The sequence below is a fragment of the Agelaius tricolor genome, unplaced genomic scaffold, assembly GCF_023055355.1.
Source record: "Agelaius tricolor isolate 1412-34295 unplaced genomic scaffold, bAgeTri1.0.p SCAF_1, whole genome shotgun sequence".
Taxonomy (NCBI): domain Eukaryota; kingdom Metazoa; phylum Chordata; class Aves; order Passeriformes; family Icteridae; genus Agelaius; species Agelaius tricolor.
Window position 1 is genome coordinate 7,347,837 of NW_027269261.1, and position 22,999 is coordinate 7,370,835.

A 22,999-nucleotide genomic window follows, 5' to 3' on the forward strand; every position below is an offset into this window, starting at 1 on the left:
GAAGGCTTTCCTAGGTCAGTTCTGTATCATCAGCAATTATAATTACACAGCACTGAGTATTATTAGTACAGCAGCTGTTTGTGTGAGTTATTTGGAGCCAAACCACTGTAAGGTTATTTTGCCTGGTGGGTAACTGGAATGATGCCAGGATGGTACCCACTGTGTCTGAGTTTTAAATAAATGGTGTACTTGCAAAACAACTGCTTGGTGTGGGGCAGGGCACTCTGGAGCTGCACTTCAGGGAAGATTTGGGTGGTGCTTCTGTCCTGATCACAGGGTCATGGAATAGTTTGGTCTGAAAGGGGCCCTGAAGATCATCCAGTTCCAACCCCTGCAGTGGGCAGGGATGCCCCCCACTAGATCAGGTTGTTCACAGCTCCATCCAGCCTGGCCTTGAACACTCCCAGGGAGCAATGGGTGACCTTTTCCAGTGCCTCACCACCCTGTCACTTGTGAAAACACTTGTGAAGCCCTTGTGAAAACTCCCTCTCCAGCTTTTTGTAGGCCCACTTCAGGTATTAGGAAGTGCTATAAGATAGCCCTGGAGCCTTCTGCACGCTGAACACCCCAAACTGTCTCAGCCTGTCTTTACAGGAGAGGTTCTTCAACCCTCTGATCATCTTTGTGGCCTGCTGTCGACCTCTGATGCAGAATTTCAATTGGGCTCTGGTGTTTCCATTGAATTTTGTCTCTACCTACTGCAGGCCACTCAGGAGTTTTCCTCAAGCCACAATCCTTGGAGCTGCCCATCTTATCTTGTGCCTGCCAAGGGTTCTCCAGTATAGAGACTGTTTACTTGAGAAGTGGCTCTCAAAGGGGTTGTGCAGTGAGGTCAGCAGCCTCTTGTGCTGCACAGGGGCTGGTGCAGCCATGCTGAGGTTGTGACTTTTTTTTTTCTTTCAGTAAAACAGATGGTCTGAGCAGCAGGGTGATGAACTGGTTAAGCTAGCTAAATGCTCCTTCCATGTCTTTCCACTTTGGGAACATCTCTCTAGCAGCTTGTCTGTCTTATTAGATTTTCTTCTTGGACTTTGTCCTGAATAGTATCCATCTCTTGATTTAAAGAAAAATAGAAAGAAGAAATTGCGTGTGTTTACCCTGTCACAGTTCAGAAGCTACTTACCCAGTTACTCCTTTTTATTTGGGGCTTTGTTTTGTTTTTCCCCTTGAACCTGCTTGAATTGTTTCATCTTGGCCTGTTGTGCTTTTTCTTGCTAGTCGCCCATGTTTGATGGCAAAGTCCCTCACTGGCACCACTACAGCTGCTTCTGGAAGCGGGCTCGACTTGTGTCCCACGCAGACATTGACGGCTTCCCCGAGCTTCGCTGGGAAGATCAGGAGAAAATCAAGAAAGCCATTGAAACTGGAGGCCCTGGAGGAGGTAGGCAGAAGCCTCCTGGTGTTTGGAGGTTCATCTGGAGCTGTGCTCTCTTTTGTTGTGCTGTTGTTATGGTGATTTGATGTCCATGTCGCAGAGGAATTGCTGAGATGTCTCCACACCTCCAGGGTGAGGATGCTGACAGCATCATCCAGCATGTTAAATCAGTGAGGAGAAAAAGCCAAGTCACTTGGCAGATATATTGAAAAACATTTCATGTTATCATGATTGGTGTATTTAGTTTGTTGTACTGTGTTTTCTTAGTGGTACCTTCAGTTCAGTGCATGGTTTTGGTGGCTCTTTGGTGTGTTTGAGCATGGACTGCTTGTCTTGCTCTCTGTTCAAATTCTGGACAAATGAAATGAGTGGCTGGAACCCAAGAGTTTTATTAATGCAGACTGCTAACAATCTGGGACAGAGAATAAGAAAATAAGGGAATGCATATTAAAGCTGAATTCTGTATTTGCTTTGTTCTCCAGGAAAAGGAGGGGAACAGGAAGGAGGTGGTAAGGCTGAGAAGAGCCTAAATGACTTTGCTGCAGAATATGCCAAGTCTAACAGAAGTACTTGCAAAGGCTGTGAGCAGAAAATAGAAAAGGTAAAAAAGTTCTCCATCTCATCTTTTCTCTCACCAGTTTTAATTCAAACAGTGGCTTTTATAATTGCTTCCTGTCTGTCCTGCATATGGAAAGCACTTGCAGAGCTGCATTTCTGTGTCTGAGCAGCAGCTGTGTCCTGGACAGCTGACAGTAAAGGCATCCCTCAGGCATGGTAGCCTGAGCTTCAAGCCTGGTGATCCCTCCTTTCACTTGGGTCTTAGAGCAGGCTGGGAATGCTGCTCACCAACATTTCGGTGGCAAGAGAGCCACCACTAACTGCAGCTTTTCCTGCTTGTTGCTGCACTGCAAACCATCTTCTTGTTGGACATCTGAAAGGTAATTTGCAGTAAAACAGGATAAGATCATATTAGCATTGGTGTTTGAGTGATAGGGACATAGTTAATTTTGAGATGGGCTTTTATGAAGCTTGTTCATGTGAGTTTTACTTGGTAAGTTTACAGGAAGTTGGAATAAAGACAACAGGATTACCCAGTTTGAGTGGATTTTGAACAGAAAACTGCCCTAAAAGGTGACTTTTTCAACCTAGTAAGAGTTCATGAAAATGGTAGAGGAACTGTAGTGAAAGTGTTTGAACAAAAGTTGCAGACTTTGTTGGAGGAACTGTTACTGCTTTACAGATTTTTAGGAAGCATCATGTTGGTAACTTGTTAACATCCTGCTCCTTCCAGAATGGCCTAACAATTGCTCTGGTGTTACTTTGATTTCCCTCAGGGCCAGATCAGGATTTCCAAGAAGATGGTGCATCCTGAGAAGCCTCAGCTGGGGATGATTGATAACTGGTACCACCCCGACTGCTTCGTGAGCCGCCGGGCAGAGCTGGGCTTCCTCCCTGCCTACGGCGCCACCCAGCTCCTGGGCTTCAGCATCCTGAAAGCTGAAGATAAAGAAACTCTGAAGAAGCAGCTCCCAGCTACCAAGAGTGAAGGGTAGGTGGTTAGTGTAAGAAATTGTGTTGTCTGGAGGAGGCACTGCCTTTAAATACATCTGTGATAAGTGTTATGGGATGTTGTTGTCTCTGTTAGAGGAATATTTGTCACAGGAAGGTTTGGTCCTTCCTGTGACCTCAGGCAGATGACAACAGACATTCCCTGTCCCTGGGAACCTGCAGTCCAGTTTTCCCCTGTGACTGCCTTGAGGAAATGCAGAGAGCTGCAGGTGTGACTTGGAGGGCAGATTCAGGGCTTTCAACCATAAAATAATGCTTGTGTAGTACAAAAGGATACTGGACTCTGTGTCTCCTTGTGTGATACTGTTATCAGCAGTGGTTTCTCTGCTCAAACCACTTGTTAGAGAATTGATTTGACATCTTTTATCTATGAGCTTCTGAACTGTGACAGGCACTGAATCTGATAATGGTGTTTATTTGCCATGTAGTGCTTCCACTTGGATGCTTTTATTTGCTGAATCTTTTATAGTACGTCTGAAATTTCATTGCCTTGCATTGAGATTTGCAGTGGAGGCTCTTGACAGGACCTGTACTGACAGAGAAGTGTTTCCAGGTGACTTGCTAGCTTTGTGAATCTTTCTTTTTTTAATGAAGGCTTTTGTTACTTGTTCTTGAAATGACTTTGCCTGGAGTCATGCTTCATAACACAAACCAGTGTTGTATTGTCCCCTTGAAGGAAGGAACATTAGGTATTTCTGGATCCTACAAATAAGGAAGATCTTGTCATTGGAAAACATTGGGCTTCTCTGTGTGCATTTTAGACTGAATTCAACTTTGCTTTTGCCAAGATTCACCATGAAAATGTCCAGTGAGGCTGATGTCTGTTCTGAGGAGCTATGGCCGTGTCACAGCTGTGCAGTCTTGGTCAGTGTTGGTCCTTCAGGTATGCAGCTGATGTGTGTGGTGTGCAGTTCCTTGGCAAGCCACTGCTCCAGAAGCATTTGGCAGTGCTGTGAGTGCTGTGGGGGGTCCTGCAGCACCCCAGGATGGGGCTTTGGCCAGAGCCCTGTCAGGTTCTGTTCTATTCACCTCTCTCAGCTGAACTGGCAGAGGCCAAGAGGAGATGTGTGCATCTGTTGGACAGCCTGCTGTCTTTCCATGCAGGGATTTTACCTCTGTGTGCATTGCTTAGTGTAAGCAGAAGTGCAGTATTTTAATGCACTTACAGGTTTTCAAGTAGTCCTTTGCTTTTTGTGCTGAGATGTGAGTTCTGCTTTGTCCTAGAACAGTGAGTTTAATAGGGTTATTTGTAGTTTTCTCCCATGTCCTCAGCAAAGCTCTAGAGATTTGACTGTGTAAGTGCTTCTCTTGTCTGCCCTGACTCTGCTTTTCTGGGCTACTTCTGGGATGCTATGCAGAATATGAAGGCTTTGTAAAGAAAGGCCACAGAGCAGTTTGCCAAGTCACTGTGTAAATAAAAGCCTAGAATTGCAGTGGAAAAAAGCTTGCACTGGTGATGGAGGGTAATGTGAACCAGGACCTCATGCCAGAAAAGCAGCAGGATGTCTCATCTTTCCTGCTTTCTAAGCACCTCCTGAGCAAGCTCCTCAGCCTTGCAACAGACACTTTAAGTTGCTGGCTGGCTGCTGTGCTCCACTACCTTCTGCTCTTTGGGCTGTGCTTGAGCCAAGGGTGGTAAGGGTCAGCTGGAAAAATCGTTGCCTGTCAAACAAAAATAATGGGTGAGAGTGTAAATAAACAGCATGAGTGGAGGAGTGTGGTGTGCTAACTAGCTGGTGGTTTTGCTGCCAAGAAAGCACAGGAATTATGGAGAAGACAAAGGAAGAACACTCCAGAAAACTGAATGAGATGTAGTTACCTTGTATAATTCACCTTGTGCATTCAATCAGATAACAGAAATTACCAGCAGAAATTACAGCCTCTTGCAGAAATTATATTAAAGTGTCTGTTGCAAGTGAGATTCTCAAAATTATCTTTAAAGATATTTCTAAATATGCTGCATTAGAATTGTATCTTGACTCAGAAGCCTGTGCAATTCAGATGTGACACATCCAAATTCAGGTGCTGCTGCTGCATGTCCAGCCCATACTTTGAGGAGAATCTCAGATTTGGTGACTGCCCTGTCAGCCCTTTGTGTAAAAGTGGCATTGAGGTGTGCCTTTTTAGATGGGAGAGGTGGGGTGTGGAGCAGGGCTACCCAGAATAAGTTGGAAAATCCTTTCTTTGTGAAGACCAAATATGGGAGGATTACTGCAAGAATCCTGGCTCCTTTCTCAGCCAGTTCTGGGTGAGACATGCAGCCCTCCCTTGGGGCACTAACCTGCCCAAGCACTAACACTTTGCAGAGCTGGGAAAGGAGGATCTTGTGTCCTTGCCTGCAGCTTCTCTGTGGAAAGAATGCCTGGATGCTGGTGTAGGAAATGCAGTAGCAGCTTGTGAGCTCCTTTTGACAGCATTTCTTTGGCAGTGTGTGTTTTGTCCTCCTGCTCTGAGCTGTAATACCTCCTGTGTTTTCTGCCTCACTTGTTTAGATGGAATTGCTGCCCAGGTCAGGAGTAAATTGTCACTCTGGAGATGTCATGCAGCACTGGATTAGCTGCAGAGGTGACCTGAGGCAAATGCTAAGTGCTCAGGTCACCAACAGTCTGGCAGTGCTTTACAGAGAGCAGGTGAAAAAAGGACTTCTTGTTGCTCCCTGCTGGGCTGCTTGCTTTATCCAGGGTTGTTGTGACTGTCCTTTCCACCTTTTCATTGTAGGGAGGGGAAGAGGTGAATGTGAAAAATAGAATAGATGGTCAGGAAGGGCCAGGCCACAGCGGGACAGCTCACTTCCCTCTTCATCTCCTCTGAAATTGGAATAAATCTTGTGTGTCTTCCCTGAAGGTGAGAAGTGGTTGGCATTGCCTGGTGAATGCCAGTCCTTCCAGGCAAGCTGTGGGGCTGTAGCTGTCAGAGGTGGGGGGCTGTCCCTTGCCCAGCAGGAGAAGGGGTGTACACAGCAGCACCTCACTGCTGTGGGCAACACATGGTCTTGTGGCCCAAGGATGGAAGATCCTTGTGTGTGTGTGTTCTTGTGTCAGTGAGGGTGGAGTTTACAGATTGTTCTAAAATGTGCTGCTTTGGGAAGCTGCAAGATGAAGTCAGCTTTGCCATTCCCTTCTCCAGGCTGTATAAAGTGATTGGTGTTTGCTGGGCACGAAGGAGAAGGTGGTGACCCATAGCTTTATACCTCCCTGCACTTGGGATGATCCCTCCCACTCCATGGTTTGTTCCATGGCTGGAGCAGGTACTGTAACCACTCTGCACAGCACTGCTGTCCCCTTGACTGTGAGGAGAAGCTGCCAAAAGAGAGTTGTTGCTGGAATTTGGCTGCATTCCCTGGGTCACAGGGTCTCTCAGCAGAGTGATCACCTTCCAGGGGCTGGATTGGCTCCTTTAGGAACAAGTTACAGTGTGGGAGTGAGTGCTGGCTTGCTGGAGGCAGCCTGGCTGTCAGCAGGCACTGCAGATACTCAGGGCTGGGCACCCCTCCTGAGCACTGACATCATTAATCCTGGTTTGGGAAGGTGCAGAACACTTTGCACTCAGTCTGGGAAGCTTTTCACAGATTCTGTTGTGTATCCCTGACTCTGTTATAACTTAGAGAAGTCATTGTCCTCTTGATAGGGCTCAGTGGATGCTCTGGTCTTGCTCCCAGCTTGAGCTGCAGCCAAGGAGGAGAGAGAATTTGCTTGGCCTGGGGACTTTTGGAGGCCCTGCTGTGTGTGTGTGCGTGCTGGAGCCAGTCCTGCCACACTGGTTTGCTGCTTGCCTGATTCAGAACACAGGGTGAAGTTTTCCTGAAGCAGCTGCTGGCAGCACAGTGTGGGTGTTTCCCCCTACCATGAGGCAGGAGATGTGCAGCACAACCCCTGCTCACTGATGGCACCTGGCAGGGCACAGCTGGAGGATGACATCTGCCAAACCAGTCCCTCAAAGTGCTCTGAGCTGTGGTTTGGTCACAGGTGCTGATGGTGGGCTGGTGTGGCCACTGCAAGTAAAGTGAGCACAATTTTAGGGCCAGGCAAGTTACTGGAACTACAGGTCTCATGCAGGAGTCTCTGGGAGGAGAGCACCTCCTGACATTCTTACTCTTAGTGGGAGCAAGGTCCTAGAAAGAGAACTGTTTAAAATTGTAAGCAGGAGAGCAATCAGAAATGTCAACTTCATTGACATTAACCCTCAGCCACAGCTTCCAAAGTTGAGAGGCTTTCTTAAAAAGAGAACTGGCTGATGTTTCATAACAGAAAGCATCTCTCAAAATGGAGTGTGTGATCCAGGCTGTGTTCATGCTCTGCCTCAAGTTGCAGGCCTGTCCTGTCTCAGCTGAGATAGAATTTCCCTTGGCATCCTCACAAGGAGAGCACACTCCAGGCAAACAAAGGAGATGACATGACTTTGGAAACATAAATGATCTTCTTCTGAAGTCCCTTGTCACTCTGAAGTCTGCCAAAATCCCCCAGTTTTCATTTGGCTTTCTTTTTCTAGTCTTTCTTGAGCAGTATTTTCTATAACTTCTCCCTTCAGCTCTAAATAGCAAATAGCAATAAATTTCCACACATGCAACTCCCAACAGTACATCACAAAAGCACTGTGAGCCTGGAAGCATTTTCCAATGCTTGCACTGAAACTTTCCACAAACTTGCACCTGTTTGGTTTCAGAGGCCTGACCTAATTCCAGTCTGAAGAGAAACTAGGTGGGAAATACCCACCTAGGGAAATACTCCTGGAGAATATTGGAAATACTCCTAGGGAATTGGGAAATACCCAAGTAGGGAAATACTCCCTAGTTTCCTAGTGTGTTAACTCATTAAAGTTTCTGTGTTTGCTCTCCTTTATTTCAGTATAGACTGCCTAAGCTGATCAAGCTGTTGATTCAGCTGAAGGACACTGTGGTCTTTTAACTTGCATTGCCACACCTCCCCAAATTTGGAGAGCTGTTCAGTGATCCTTAGGTATGCCTTTGGTGTATAGATGAATAGATGAGATGAATATAGATGAATATGCCTGAGAATGTTGCAGTCTTTCACGTGCTCTTCTCCCACACCACACAGTTACCCTGTGGAAAACCTCTGAGTGTACCTGACCTGATTGAGGCAGCTCACATTGCAGAGCCAAGTGCAGGTCTATAATCTATCACTGAGGAATTTGAAAAATGGATTTGCCTGCCAAAACTGAGGATATTCAAGCCTCTGCAGATATTGGCAGTCAGTAATCTGAGCCCTGGTAACTGCTGGACAGCCGTTTCGACAACTTCCTTTCATGTGTGTGTGGTTTTGTTTTGTTTTTCTCTGTTAGAAAGAGAAAAGGAGAAGAGGTAGATGGAAACGCGACTGCAAAAAAGAAGCAGAAAAAAGAAAAAGAGAAAGAATCAAAGCAGCAGAAACAGCTGAAGGTGAGTTTTAGGTGCTCACAACCTAAGAGCTGCTTGGTTGGAAGAGTCTCTAGAAGAGCCTCTAGAGAAGGCAGTACCTTGTACCCAGAGAGAGCAGTGGCAGCCCAGACCATCCTTGTGCCCTGGCACTAAGGCTTTGCTGAAGGGAATTCACCCTGCCCCTTTCCCTCCAAAGACAGGAAGGATGTTCTCTAGGACTTGGGCTTATTGGATTGAAAGAGATTAGGTTAAATGCCTTTTTTCTGAGAGGCTGGGTCTGGGCTCCTTCCTGTATCAGCTGGCTGGAGCTTGGAGCCCGAGCACTATTGCAGAAAAGCTTGGAAAACAATAAATAGCTCATTGTAGAAATTAAACAGCAATAAAGTGTGCAACTAGATTAATGAAAAATCAAATCTTTTTCACCCTCTGACGAGATATGTTCAGTTCATGGGTACAAATTGTGATAGATCACAGCTTTCTGCCTGTCACTTTTAGAATATTGTGGGAAGAATCCCCAGTAGAGCTTCAGGAATTTTTTATTTATTAAAAGTTCCCAAGGAAAAAAGCGAACAATCTTGACTTTGCTGCAACTGAGATCTTAATGGAGCTGTAGAAAAATGCTGGCTCTGGTTTTGTACAAAAGTTTTTTTTTTGTTGTGTGGCAGCACCATAATTTTCAAAAAAGATATTTTTAAGGTTTTGCTGCTGCAGTGCAGATTTTTAGGACAAATGGAGGCGCTTTGTGGATCAGGGTTAAGTTTGGGTTCACTTTTTTTTAACAACATTTCATTAAGCATGATCATTAACACTGAAAATTACACCACTTAACCCAGTAAACCACTTCTTCCAGGGCAGACTACATTTTTGACTGTAGCCAGTGGATAACATTCAGAAAGTATTTGAGATATTTTAGGATGCTTCTATGCTTCCCAACCCTTTCAAGTTCTGTAGAAAAACCCAAAAGAATATGCATGCTTCTCCACACTGCTGCAGGTATCTGATCTGGTAGCAATTCCCCTAATGCTTAGTTACCTTAAAAAAAAGAACAGTGGCAATCAGCATTTGTGATCTCTTTTTTTCTGGAAGGCTCAAATGCTGCCACATCCCCACTGTTCTCAGTGTCAGCTAGGTAGGTGAAATTTGTAAAGAATGTTGAGACCTTTACAAGTGAGTAAGTAAGGGCATTGACACTTGAAGGATATGACTTTAAGGATCTGTTTTAGGTGTTTGGTAGAAGATGTGACTCTCCCTTTTGGTAAAGTTACTGGTTCTTGGAGCTCTTAATTTCCTAATTTGTGTGTAAGATGACATGGACTTGCTAAAACCTTGTGCCCATACTGCAGTTTGAGGAGTGTTCTTTGCCACTTGCAGTGGATTGCTTTCTAAGCTGCTGGCTTTTGTCAACAGGAGCAGACAGAGCTGATCTGGGGCATCAAAGATGAGCTGAGGAAGGTCTGCTCCACCAATGACCTGAAGGAGCTGCTGATTGCCAACAAGCAGGAGGTCCCCTCAGGGGAGAATGCTGTGAGTTTGGTTGGAGTTGCTCTGTGTGTGGGGTCTTGGAATTGCTGAAGCCGACCTGACCCAATATTGCTGCAAGGTCCACAAGCCTGAAGAATGTTCCTAATGTAACACTTGAAAAAGAAATTTGGTGCAAAGCCCAGTCCTTCTGTCCCAGGACTCTGGTGTTGCTGTTACACTTGCTTGTGAAGGGTGGTGTGGTGGTGAGTGATGCTGAATTCAGCATCTTTGTCCTGGTGTAATGCCTTTATTCTGCTATGCTCAAAGTGGTCTGTGGATTTTTTTTTTTTTGTTGGTGCTGGCTCTTCATGAGCAGGTTAGCTAAGGCTCTTCACATGGCCTCCCTCAACTGTTAAATTATGCATAATGAAGCAAAAATTGTACAAATTCTTTCCCAGTTTCTTTTCTAAAAACAGTCCATTTTGGTCTATGTAATTTGTGAAAGTCTGCTCTCTTTCAGAGCCACATACTGCTTTAAGTATTTGTATTTATCAAGACTCTTTGTGGGCTGGTGTGTGGGAAGTGTCTAGACTCAAAATGGTCATGGAATACTCTTAGGCAGGAAAACCTGGACTTGTCTGAGCCTACATTCCCACCTACCTCCTCATGTGCTCAGATGCAGTAGCTTGTCTTCTCCCTGGCTGTTCTAGCATGGCAGCCTGGTCAGGTGCTGTGTGGTAGGTGTGTTCTCCTGAGCCACAGGATTGTAAATGGGTTGGATTGGAAGGGATGTTGTAATTTCGGGGTCCCCCATCGTGGGGAGGAAAGATGAATCTGACTCCATGTTCTCAGAAGACTAATTTATTATTTTATGATATTATATTATATTATATTGAAGAATACTATACTAAACTATACTAAAAAATAGAGAAAGGATAGTTTCAGAAGGCTACAAGATAATAATTAAAAATTAATGACTTCGCAGAGTCCGACACAGCCTGACTGTGATTGGTCATTAAGTCAAAACAATTCACATCTTGGATAACCAATCTCCAGCCACATTCCAAAGCATCAAAACACGGGAGAAGCAAATGAGATAAGAATTGTTTTCCTTTTTTCTCAGAGGCTTCTCAGCTTCCCAGGAAAAGAATCCTGGGCAAAGAGGATTTTTCCAAAAATATGACGGTAATATTGGGACTCTGAAGATCTCTTTCCAACCCCCTTGCCGTGGGCAGGGATGCCACCCCCCTAGATCAGGTTGCTCATAGCCTCATCCAACCCAGTCTTGAACACTTCTAAGGATGGAGAATCCACAGTTCCTCTGGGCAACCTGTTCCAGTGCCTCACCACCCTTGGAGTGAGGGATTTATTCCTAATATCCAATCTAAACATACCTTCTTTCAGTTGAAAGCCATTGTCCTGATACTACATGGCCTTGTAAAGTGCCTCACTGCTTTCTTGCAGATCCTATTTAGGTTCTGGAAGGTCTTACGAGGAGACCTTGAGACTTTTTCTCCAGGCTGCACAATCCCATGTCTCAGCTTGTCTTCACAGGAGAGATGCTCAAACCCTCAGGTCATTTTGTGGCCCTCCTTTGGCCTCACTTCTGCAGGTCTGTGTCCTTGCTCTGGTGGGAGCCCCAGATCTGAATGCAGCTCTTCAAGTGGGGTCTCTTGAGAGCAGAGCAGAGGGGGTGAATCACCTCCCTCTTCCTGGGGAGGAGAGGCTGAGCCAGGGGTGTGACACTGTTGAGTCAGGGATGGACAAAATGACTCCATGGTTCAGAAGGCGAAAAAGAGAGACTTTATTAAGACATAGCATCCTTTTGTAACCAGGATTGCTGAGGTGAAACCTGATTGGTCTCAAAGTTAAATCTTTCACACTATTGGTGAACCCTGAATAGCCCACTCTGAAGGTACATACCTATAAACAACCTGAACAGAGAGATCATTGTTTTCATTCTTCCTCTGTTTCCCAGGCCTGAAGCCTGGGAGAATTCTCTTTGACTGAACTGAGTATCTCCACAGGGGTGTGAGCAGGAGGAGCCCTGTGCCATGCCTCTGAGGCATTATACATCCATCAGTGCAGCTGAGAGACTTGGTTTGTGTTCAGAGTGTGTGGGACGTGCTGGAAATGGCTGTGCCAGCAGCCTGGCAGTTGTGTTCTTGTGCAGCCCAGGGTTACACAGTGTGTGTGTATGTGTGTGCTTCCAGCCTCCTCCTGCCATGACCTGCTCTGTGTTCTTTGTTGCTGTAGATCTTGGACAGAGTAGCAGATGGGATGGCCTTTGGAGCTCTGCTGCCCTGTGAGCAGTGCAAGGGGCAGTTTGTGTTCAAGAGTGACGCTTATTACTGTTCTGGGGACATCACTGCCTGGACCAAGTGCGTGGCTAAGACACAGACTCCCAACAGGAAGGACTGGGTGATCCCAAAGGTGAGTGTTTGCTGCATATGTGATGTTCTGAAGCACATTTCTGAGCTGCACTGACTGCTGCTTGTTCAGAGTGTGCTGCAGCACTGAGCAGCTGTGACAGCAGGCAAGTTCTGTCACAGCCACATCCCTCCAGAAGCAGGCAGCTAATGCATAAATAATTCATATTTTTTCCAGTAACATTAAATTGAAAGTGATGTTGTTGATTTGATTTGAAACTCATCATTTACCCTCTTCCAGCTTTGTTTTCTCAGTCAGTAAAGTGGAGTTTTATCCACCTTGGTGTGAATCAAAATAATTTCCAAGATGTGCGATAAATGCCAACATCTGGCTAGCATTCAATTTATCCTTTAAATCTTATAATAACATTTGTGGTTTTAAATTGTTTATGCTTCCATCCCACAGGAATTCCGGGAAATTCCTTACCTGAAGAAATTTAAGTGTAAGAAGCAGGACAGGGTGTTTCCTCCAGACACTGCAACTGTGAACTCAGCACCTCCTCCCTCTGCATCTGCTCCTTTGTCAGAGACTGTGTCTGCACCCAGAGGTAAATGTCTGGCTGGGCATGGCTTGGTGGGGCTCAGGATGATGTTCAGGCTGGCATCCCCAGCCAGGTAAATGTGCCACCCTGAACAGTCCCACTGCTCTCCTGCTCTCAAGCAGGCAGAGCTCTCCTGATAAAAAAAGGGTCTCATGTGCTTCATCTTCCCAGCACAGGCAGGCCCTGGGCTGTCTGGGGTCATGGGCTTGAGGTTCTGTTGTTTATTCACAGATGATTTTGAGTGTTTGTTGATTGTGAGGAAGTGATGTGTGTGCAGTGAATCAGAAGTGTAAAGGCTGATGTTGCATTTTGTGTCTCAGGGGAGACCTGCTTCAAAGTGCCACCTCACTTGGTTTCTTGGGGACCATCCAGGGATGTCCTTAATGCCAGATATTCCACATAAATTTAGGTTTTGAGGGCAAGAGGGTTTTTCAGGGGCTTGTTTTGTTTCTAAATCATCTACTGAGATTTGACTTTACTGATCACTGACTCCCCTTGTGCAAAATAGATGTGCTGTCTCCAGCTGTCAAAAGGTTGGGCCTTATGTAGGTTGCTGGAATGAATTGCATGCTTTGGTGATAAAGCCTGTCTGTTAAGTACTATACTGACTTCTTTCTTATTCAGCCTTTCTAGTTCTGGCCATAATTTTGGATGCAGGGCATTATTGTAACTTGGTTAAAAAGGTGGGAGTAATTCTGCACAGTTAACTTCAGCCAGATCACATTATTTTAGCAATGAAGATAAAGTAACCCAGGTCTTGTTTCTGATCAGCAAATTGATTCCAGCCCCAGTGTCCCCTGAAGGTAAACTCAAAAGGTTGACCAGATTTAAAGCCAGGTTGCTTTGTTTGCTGACAACCAAACTAATCTGAGTTGAGGGCAGAAGAGGAAGCACAACTCTCAGCTGGTCAATTAGAGTTTATAGCATTTATCTTATAGCAGTGCAAATATGCTCTTAGGCACTTGCCATGTCCTGGACCAGCCTGAATTGCAATGTTAACACAATGGTTACCAGTTTGCTCCATGGTAGAACCTTGTACTGTCTATAAGATCAGGACTGGAACAGTGTTGCTTGAGAGAGAATTCTCTCAGCAGCCCCTCAAACAAAGATTTCCTTTTGAAAAGGCAGGAGCTTTCATGTGACAGTGAATTTCTCCCATGCTATCCAGGCATCAAAAAAAAAGGGAAGCAGAGCGCAGTCCCTAGTAGCACAGTGCTGAAAGAAGACTGATTCTTTTTACTTAACAAAACAAACCAAGAAAAGAGCAAATATGCCTACATACCATTTCCCTGTCTTCCATCCCTTCTGTTTGTTGGCAGCTGCTGAGCTTTGTTCCCTTTCCTCTGGGAAGGGGAGCTCCCTCCTGCCTGCTTAGCACAGGTCAGACCTGCTTGGCCCCTCATGTCCCTGCCAGCTGAGCTGATTGTACAGAGAGAGGGGGTGATGCTGTCATTTTGTGCTTGCTGTTTGTCCAGGGACTCTGTGCCTGTGGCTAACATGTCATTTCCAAACCTTTAGACAAACCACTGACCAACATGAAGATCCTGGTTGTTGGGAAGCTGTCTAAGAACAAGGAGGAGGTGAAAAGCATCGTGGAGGAGCTGGGAGGAAAGATGACCACAACAGCTAACAAGGCCACGCTGTGCATCAGCACCCAGAGTGAGCAGCCATGCTAACAGAGCTGAGCAGATTACAGAGGACACTTGTCCTCAGAGCTGTCTGGGGATCAGTGTTTGGATTAGGGGGAGTGTTTTGTGTGCACACATGGCCTGAATGTGCTTGGAAAAGTAGGCAGATGTGTGCTGTTTGAGTTTTGCTTACCCAGCAAGTTAACCTGGCAGGCTGTGCCTGAAGGCTCTCGTGGGTCAGTGGCAGCTGGGGTTTGTGTGCAGACCATGGTGGTGTGCAGGCCACCTTTGTTGGGATGAGTGGTGCTCAGGGCTGTGTCCATGCTAGCCTTGGAGAATCCCCAGAGCTGACTGTGGGTGCCTGACTGAAGGCACTGGTTTGCTCTGCTGGCAGCTTAGAGTCTGTTCTTGCTCTGTCTTGGAGCTGTGCAAACTGAGGTGGGAGATCTGCTCCCATCCATCAGAAAGTCCAGCTGGGATTTGGGAAAGGGAGAACTGGACCAGCCAGGTAGAACAGGAGTTCCTGCTCTAGCCCAAAATGTATCTTTGAACCAAGGAGGAACTTGGCTCTCCAAAGAACATGGTGAATCCAAAATGTAGTGGAATTATGTTTTCAGTGTAGTAGTAATTGTGTTTCCAAAGCGTTACAGAGCCCTGAATCATGGCCAGAGGGAGAGGCTGAGGTCTAAAACCTCATGGATGCATTTTTTTTCTCCCCTTCCTATCCTGCCTTTGCAGAGGATGTGGAGAAAATGAGCAAGAAGATGGAAGAAGTGAAGGAGGCCAAAGTCCGTGTGGTCTCGGAGGCATTTCTTCAGGATGTGAAATCTTCCAGCAAGGACTTCCAGGAGCTTGTTTCTCTCCATGCCCTTTCACCCTGGGGTGCAGAGGTGAAAATGGAGCATGAGGAAATGGCTGTGGATGGGAAGAACAGCAAGCCCCCAAGTACAAAGAGTGCTGGGAAGGTCAAAGAAGAACAAGGTGAGGAACAAAGCAGTTGTTTCTCCATAGGCCTGTTCAGTGCTGTCTATGCACAAAGCAAACCTGGGTATGGTCTGTCCTTACCCTTTCCTTGAATTTTCTGGGTTTTTTTCTCATGATAAGTTTATATAATGGACCTCAGGGCAAGACTGGCTTTAATAAACATCAAACTGTCTCCTGAGCTGTCTCAGGAGCTGGCTGTTTCCCCTACTTCAGTCTGCCCAAGCTCCCTACCATCAAACCTGTCTCTTCCTCATAAAACATCAGCTTCACTGCCAGTTTGGGTTAGTGTTGTAGCTCTAAGGAGGTCCTAGGACACCAAAATGACAGACACTACTCAGGGGGTGTTGGCAAGTGAGAAAATACTGTGGTCCAGAGCACTGAGTCTCTATGCTCCTTGATTTAACATAATATTTTTGTAGCAGTATAAAAATATTGATGGTATTGCTCACCAATGCCATAGAGAACTTGCATTATTAACCCTGGATGGTGAACAAAACCATCACATTTGCTCACTTCTCTTCAGAACCTGTTCTTTGTGTCCTCCAAGTGGAGGTTTCTGTCATGCAATTGGGTGTGCTATTGCCAGACTGTCTCACCACAGTAGCATCCCCAGGGAATCCAAACACTCCCCATGCCCTGTGAGGTTTTTCAATCCCACTTCCACATTTGTGGTTGTGTTTATCTTCAGTGCAGGTAAAAAAGTGACATGGTCCACCCCTTGGGGCCAGGAGAAAAAGAATATCTAGATAGAATCTGGGGAAATGTAATTTCTCATTTAGTTGTGATTTGGCTGCTAGAGCTAGGTTAAAAAAAAGCCACTGAAGTCAGTGTTCTCATATACTGGGAATCTGCTTCACCTTAGGGTGATAATTATGCAAATTGAGAATTTTAAGGTTGATTCAAGTGAGACTGTGTTGCTCACCTAAGAAAAAACTTAACTGTCTTTCACTGCAGGACCTAGCAAGTCTGAAAAGAAAATGAAGTTAACAGTGAAGGGTGGAGCAGCAGTAGATCCTGATTCTGGTGAGTGATAACAGTGCCTGTGCCTGCACCACCCACAGTCTTCAGAATGCCTGATGGTTTACAAAAGGGTTTTTCTGTGAAAGGATGAGGGTTCCATAAAGGAGCATGAAATTTTAAACCTTTAACATTGCTATCAAAGGAAGCATATTGATTGACATCCAAGGCTGAACATTCCAGGATTTTCTAGCGCAGCTTTCTTCAGAAGGACCTCTTAAATTAAGGTGTGCACCTTGTTCAGCTTTAGGATCTCCTGTCAGTGGAGTGAGTAAAGGCCCAGCCAGCAGAGCACACAGGTTTGGCATAAATAGGTACTGATGCTGCTCTCCAAACCTGTGGTTCATGGATGTTCTGACAATTTGTACTGCATCCAAGGCCAGCCTTTGCTTTTCAGTCCATTGCTAATGTGACACCTGCAGAGCTACATTTCTCCTGAGGATTCTTTCAGCTGCTCACACAGTATTAGATCCTAGATTTTAGATCATCCTCTATCAAAGGTTACAGGTTTTTTCCTCTAGTTAGGATACTAACCAGATACTAACTCTAGTTTCTGCAGATGCTGGGTGTTCTGATCCTGGATTTATCTAAAGTTTACCTAAAGGTGTAGGCTCACAATTCATTAATTAATTCATTGTGCTCCAAGTAGTTTTGAATGAGCTGTGTGGTCACTGTTTTTGCAGTATTTCTGTTAAATCACACTGCTGCAGGAAACATTTGGATGAGTGCAAATGCAGGAAGGAGAGCTAAAACAGTAACCTCCTCCTCTGTGTTCTAATTTTTTCTTCTCTGCAGGTTTGGAGGATTCTGCTCATGTCTTTGAAAAAGGTGGGAAAATTTTCAGTGCAACCCTGGGACTAGTAGATATTGTCAAAGGAACAAATTCCTATTATAAGCTGCAGCTGCTAGAGGATGACAGAGAGAACAGGTGAGTTTAGTTTTCCCTTCAAATACTTCCATTCACTTTTTTTCTAATAAATACTGGATTTTTGACACTCCAGAAGTAAAGTGTGAGTAAAATGTCTTTGAGGAGATAACAGATTGGTGTAGTTACTTGAAGGAAGAAACCACTACAACACAAATGAAAAAAAAAGACAAACCAAAACTAAAATAACTCCTCCAAACCTACCAAACAAGCCACCCATGGAGAAATTTCTGCTCTGCATGGAGACATTCCTTGTGGGTGTTGACAAAACCTAAGGTGGGTTTTTTTCCCCCATATTCTCTAACTTAATTTTGTGTTCTAATCACAGAGCTGTCATGTTGGGAAACAAAACCAGATTCTGGCTGTTCTACCACAGTGTTAGCCTGAATTGTGTGCCCTGAAGTATAACAAAATGCAAGAAATATTCATGCAATAGGAGCTGATCATGTGTTTAGCTCTCCAGTCTCATTGGGTGCATGGCAGAGCTGTTCAGTGGTTGCATTGGTGATTAGATGAAGAGATTGAGAAGGTTCTTTAAAATAAAACTGCCCCTGCCAAACACATAAGTGACACAGAAATCCAGGGTAGCAACAACTGTGGTTCAGCTCCAAATTTATTGCACTTTACCATGTTTTTAATAAGCTTTTGTTCCTGTCTCATTTGTGTGAGGTTGTATCAAGTCTGGGATTGAGTACATAGAGGGATTTCAGTGCCTGCATTTCATACCTGACATATTGGAAAGGTTGATTGATTGTATCCCCATAAATATTACAGAAGCTCACCCAAGGTGCTGTCAGCAGTACAAACAAATATTTTATTTACTTCTGGTTTCTCTAAAATACTGATCTCTGGGGCCTGGGGCTTAAAGATGCTTTGTCTTTGTTTTTCAAATATATGACCTGAATAGTCTGAAGATTTGTATTTGCAAAACATGAAGATTGAAGAGGTGTTAGCCTCTCTTTTCCTGCTGTGCACCCATTTATCCTCAGGGCTGTGGTTCTGGCATGTTAACCCTGGGCATTTTTTACACCAGTTCTTGGACGTACAGTGATTCCTCTCAATGAAAAAAATGGAGAAATTCTTTTCACAATTTCTGTGATGGAGGGGGTGTTCCATAAAGTTACTGGCATGCAGATAGAGTGGCTGATGGCTCTTCTTGTGTCCCATTGCATTTCTCCAGGTACTGGGTGTTCCGCTCCTGGGGCCGTGTGGGCACCGTAATTGGCAGTAACAAGCTGGAGCAGATGCCATCAAAAGAAGATGCAATTGAACACTTCCTGAACCTGTATGAAGAGAAAACTGGCAATTCTTGGCATTCTAAGAACTTCACTAAATATCCCAAAAAGTTCTACCCGCTGGAAATAGATTATGGACAGGTAACCCTGAAATGCCCCCGTCCCAGGTGGAGCATTGCTGAGATTCCCTGTGTCACTGTTCTGTTCTGTGCTTGCCCTTGGATCTCTTGCACTTAACAAACCAAGGGAATTAAAATGCAGCTGTTGCATCTTCTCTCTGCTACAGGGGAAAGCTGTATGTCAAGGAGTACCATCCATTAAAATAGACCTGTTGGGAAACTAAAGAGTTTTCTGTTATCAGATCCCTTGAATGCTTGTTCCTGTTTACTCTGTAACTTTTAAGGATATTTATTTGCACTTAATCCAGCAGTTAGTTCACATACATCCTGTCTGAAAACTCAGTTTTTTAAAATTTAAAATAGATGCTTTTCATCTGTCTGCTGCCTCCAAATATCCTCCTAAATGCTGTAGCAACTCCAATGCAGTATTCCACTTAGTGCACATGCTGAGCAGGCTTAAAAAGAAATTATTCACTGCCAGTAAGATTTGGCTTTTTAGACAGCTAAGATAAATAAGAATTCTATTCCTTCTTTCCAGTGGTGGTTTGTGTGTTTATTTAAGGGCATTCCTGTTACCTGAACTATTTTCAGACTAAATAGTTGAATGCTATAAAATTGCCAGAGCACATATTTTCAAGACATTGTGTTTTTCCATGGCCAAATTAATGGATGTCATCTTTCAGTGCAAAGCACTCAAAGCTTGGCTTTAATTCTGGAAATTTGAATATTGCAGTGGCAAAGTGTCTGTCTCAGTGTAATGTACAGTGTTACTCAAAGCCCCTGGCTGATGATTTACTCATGTAATGCTCTCTCCATGAAGGCATCAAGATGGTATTATGGCTAATTAATGATTCCTGTACACATCTGTGGCAGTTTTTATTACAAAAACTTGGTGAAACTAGTTATTACATCTATTTTGTCATGAAAGCAGCAAAGTAAACACTCATTTTTTCATGTGAAAGTCACTATGCAGCAGAAAGCTTGCAGAAAAAGTAATTAATACTTGCTTGAAGTGAAGCAGCAATGCAAAGAGTTCCTAGTCCTTTAATTCTACTTTCTGCTTATTTTTTACAGTGCCATCTCTTGAAATAGTATCTGCCAAATTACTGAATAGGTGTTTTTTTAAGACCATTTTGTTCCAGAATGTCAGAGCAGTGTCCCACGCTCCCCATGAACTTCAGGCTAGTCATAGTATGCACACACTAAATTGGTTTTGAGTTGTTGCCATGGCAGCCAGCCTGTTACTTTTTAATCCTTTGTGATTTTGCTAATTCTGATACTATTTTTACCTTCCAGGATGAAGAAGCTGTCAGGAAATTGACAGTAGGTGCCGGGACAAAATCAAAACTCGCTAAGCCAATCCAGGATCTTATTAAGATGATCTTTGATGTGGAGAGCATGAAGAAAGCAATGGTGGAATTTGAGGTGACTACACACATTCATGTTTCTCCCTAACCTACCATCATGCTTGCACAAACAGAAGCAAGTTCTTTGCAATCCAGAGTGCTTCATACTCCCCAAAAGCCAAGTGTGAGTTTTAGATCTGTCTTAAAATAAAGGCAAGAGGCCGACTGGAATTTGCCAAGCCCTGGAAGTTGTAGCTTAGTTGTGATACATGCAGCTCTTAAAACACAGGTGCATTTCTTGTCTATCAATGTCTTCAATTTAACAAGCCTATGAGAGAATTGTCTGCCTGTCCTGGGAGCAGTAATGGTTTTGTTTGTTTGTGTCACAGTCACATCTACATAGTGGCTGCTGTTTGCTGAATGCTCTTAAAGTATTAACACAGATAACCAATGTGCTGGTCAGGTGACACTGGTGGCACTCCTTGTTTTCTAAGCAGGGAACCATATTTAGAGGCTGGAGTACCATGGATTTTAGGTAGCACCTCAGACTAGAGAAATGCTGCCAGTTGGTACATACACTAATGGAAGTGTCCTGTCAGAGTCCAGATCCTCTTCTGCATAGGGTGGACTTGGGATTGTTTTGGTTGTATTTCTCATTTGTTCTAATAAAACTCTTATTTTCATCCATTCTTCTTTTCTCCATACTTCTTGATCCATCCTTCTGGAAAGCTTTCAGAGAGAGTGGTTTGGTAGCATGATATGTCTCTCCTTGCACTTTTTACTGGTGTGCAGAGATCCTGCTGTTTGTTTTAATGCAGTCGTTTGAACTAATTCTAAATAACAAATTTCAGTTTTCTTCAGCCAGCTTAGTTATCCTGCCTAACACTTGACATTTAAGCAGCTGTTCTTTACCCTCTGTATCATTATTTGGAGTGCCTACCTTTCAGAATAGGCTTTGTACCATTTTCTGCAGCTTACCTGAAAGCTTTCAGATGGCTTGCCCAACATTTTGTAGTACTTTATATTAAATTCCAGTACTCTCCCAAGATCCATCAATACACAAAGAAAACCAACATTAAATTAAATCAGTGGATAAATGCAGGCAACCAAGACATTGCTTTTAACTTAGTTGAGGGATTTTGGCTCATTTTTCATGAATATGAAGCACCTCCTAGCATCTTTGCATTTGACCCTTGATAATTGTAGGGTAAAGTTGGAAGAGGGTGTCTGGATTGTACCTAGACACAGACGATCTCATGAACAAGAATTACTTAATTCAGTTTGCTTCTTTGCCAGCCTTAGGTATATTGTTACTTAATGGATTAAGAAATGCATCTGACCCCAGGTTAATATTAAACTTCATGCCAGATAATTAATATCCTATTTTTGTGTTGCCCTAGCATATGTGCTTAGCTCCCTATTGCAGTATTCCTTTGGTTATAGGATGTCCTCTCAATGGTGTGTCCTTCTGACATAATTCCTCAATCCTCAGAGGCTAAAATGTTTCTATGCTTTGTTGGTCAGTCCTATTAGCATGGAGAAATTAGTTCTCTAGAAACCAGAGAGGGAATGCTGCAGTGGTTGAAATGTAGTGAAAGTTGGGTTTAATACTTATATCTTTATCAGATTGACTTGCAGAAGATGCCATTGGGAAAACTGAGCAAGCGACAGATCCAGAGTGCATACTCCATCCTGAATGAGGTTCAGCAGGTGAGCATAAAAGAGATGTTAGAGCAAAAAGGGAATTCAGAAGTTGTTCTGGGCTCAGTGGGGTGGATGCTGAGCTGTGCTTTCTCTCTCTCTGGGGAAGAGGATGTGGCTTCCATGGGTAACCAGTTAGTTCTCTTCACTCTTGTACCAGTGTGGGCTGTACTTGTGTCTTCAGCAGTTTTGTAGCATAAACTTTAGGCTGTGCCAAACATAAATGGCAGCTGAGCAAATGAAGCTGGTGCCTTGATCTAGGAGTGAGCTGGTGTTTCCACCCCAAAGGAGTCTGTCAGAGGATGAGAATAAAGGTTGACACGGGAAAGGGTCTGGTTTGATAACGTTGCTGTATTTATACATTGTGATCTGAACCATTCCAGAATCACTATGCAGAATTGCCTTTACAGATTGCAAAAATGTACCAGCATAACCCATGGCTTTGTGTCACAGGGTCTTTGGCAAGCATAGATACAGGAATTTCTTCAGATGCTAGAATAGACCAAAATCTTGACAAGGATATGCACTACCTAAATGTCCTGAAGACTTTATTTTGCCCTCTGGAAACATAATCCCCATTGGATTTTTCTCATACACAATTCCATGTATTTCTGTGCAAATACTGTGACTTGCTGCATGCAAAACACTTAAATAGAATTGTTCTTTTGAGTCCTGTGAGACTAAAGCATAAGCACTGTTTGCATTGCAGCTCCTGTGTTAGTCCCTAAGTATCTTGTGTGTTTTATTGCTATGGAGACTTAGTCTTACTCAGTAATTTTCTTTGGTGCTTTTGTCTTGTCTAGGCAGTTTCTGACAGTGGTTCAGAATCCCAGATTTTGGACCTCTCCAACCGCTTCTATACACTGATTCCTCATGACTTTGGGATGAAGAAGCCACCTCTCCTAAATAACTTGGAATACATTCAGGTATTGACTAGAAATGGTTTTTGCAAATGTTGGTTGCAGGAAATGGGTCTTGATGTCAGACATCTAACACAGAGAATATGTGAGGTTTAACACTTACTTAACGTCATAAAAGCAGAGATTAAAGTAAGCATTAAAACCTCACAAGCCAAAAGATAATCTGAAGAAAAACAAGACCTCATGCTTTCATGAGGTTAAACTTGTTTTTCTTCAGGATATCTTCTTGTTTGTTTATGTGCATGTGTCTCTGTAAATAGGTATATGCATAAGATACTAGAAGATAGAGATGTTATTTAACATATTTTATTATTTTTAGATGTGTATATATATTAAAGACAGTGTTGTTTTGTTATTAGATGGCACCATGTGGC

The 22,999-nt window shown here is 44.0% G+C and overlaps 1 protein-coding gene across 1 annotated transcript in view; it reads left to right on the forward strand.

Moving 5' to 3' along the window:
- Positions 1-22,999, forward strand: part of PARP1 (poly(ADP-ribose) polymerase 1) — a 32,324-nt gene that overhangs the window by 3,319 nt on the left and 6,006 nt on the right. The window contains exons 2-16 of the mRNA XM_071421697.1: positions 1,219-1,381; positions 1,858-1,976; positions 2,710-2,924; positions 8,243-8,339; positions 9,726-9,842; positions 12,036-12,212; positions 12,615-12,756; positions 14,269-14,409; positions 15,117-15,359; positions 16,317-16,385; positions 17,175-17,307; positions 18,485-18,680; positions 19,955-20,083; positions 21,631-21,714; positions 22,509-22,631. Coding sequence (XP_071277798.1) covers positions 1,219-1,381; positions 1,858-1,976; positions 2,710-2,924; positions 8,243-8,339; positions 9,726-9,842; positions 12,036-12,212; positions 12,615-12,756; positions 14,269-14,409; positions 15,117-15,359; positions 16,317-16,385; positions 17,175-17,307; positions 18,485-18,680; positions 19,955-20,083; positions 21,631-21,714; positions 22,509-22,631 — 2,148 coding nt within the window. The remainder of the gene's footprint in view (positions 1-1,218; positions 1,382-1,857; positions 1,977-2,709; positions 2,925-8,242; positions 8,340-9,725; positions 9,843-12,035; positions 12,213-12,614; positions 12,757-14,268; positions 14,410-15,116; positions 15,360-16,316; positions 16,386-17,174; positions 17,308-18,484; positions 18,681-19,954; positions 20,084-21,630; positions 21,715-22,508; positions 22,632-22,999) is intronic.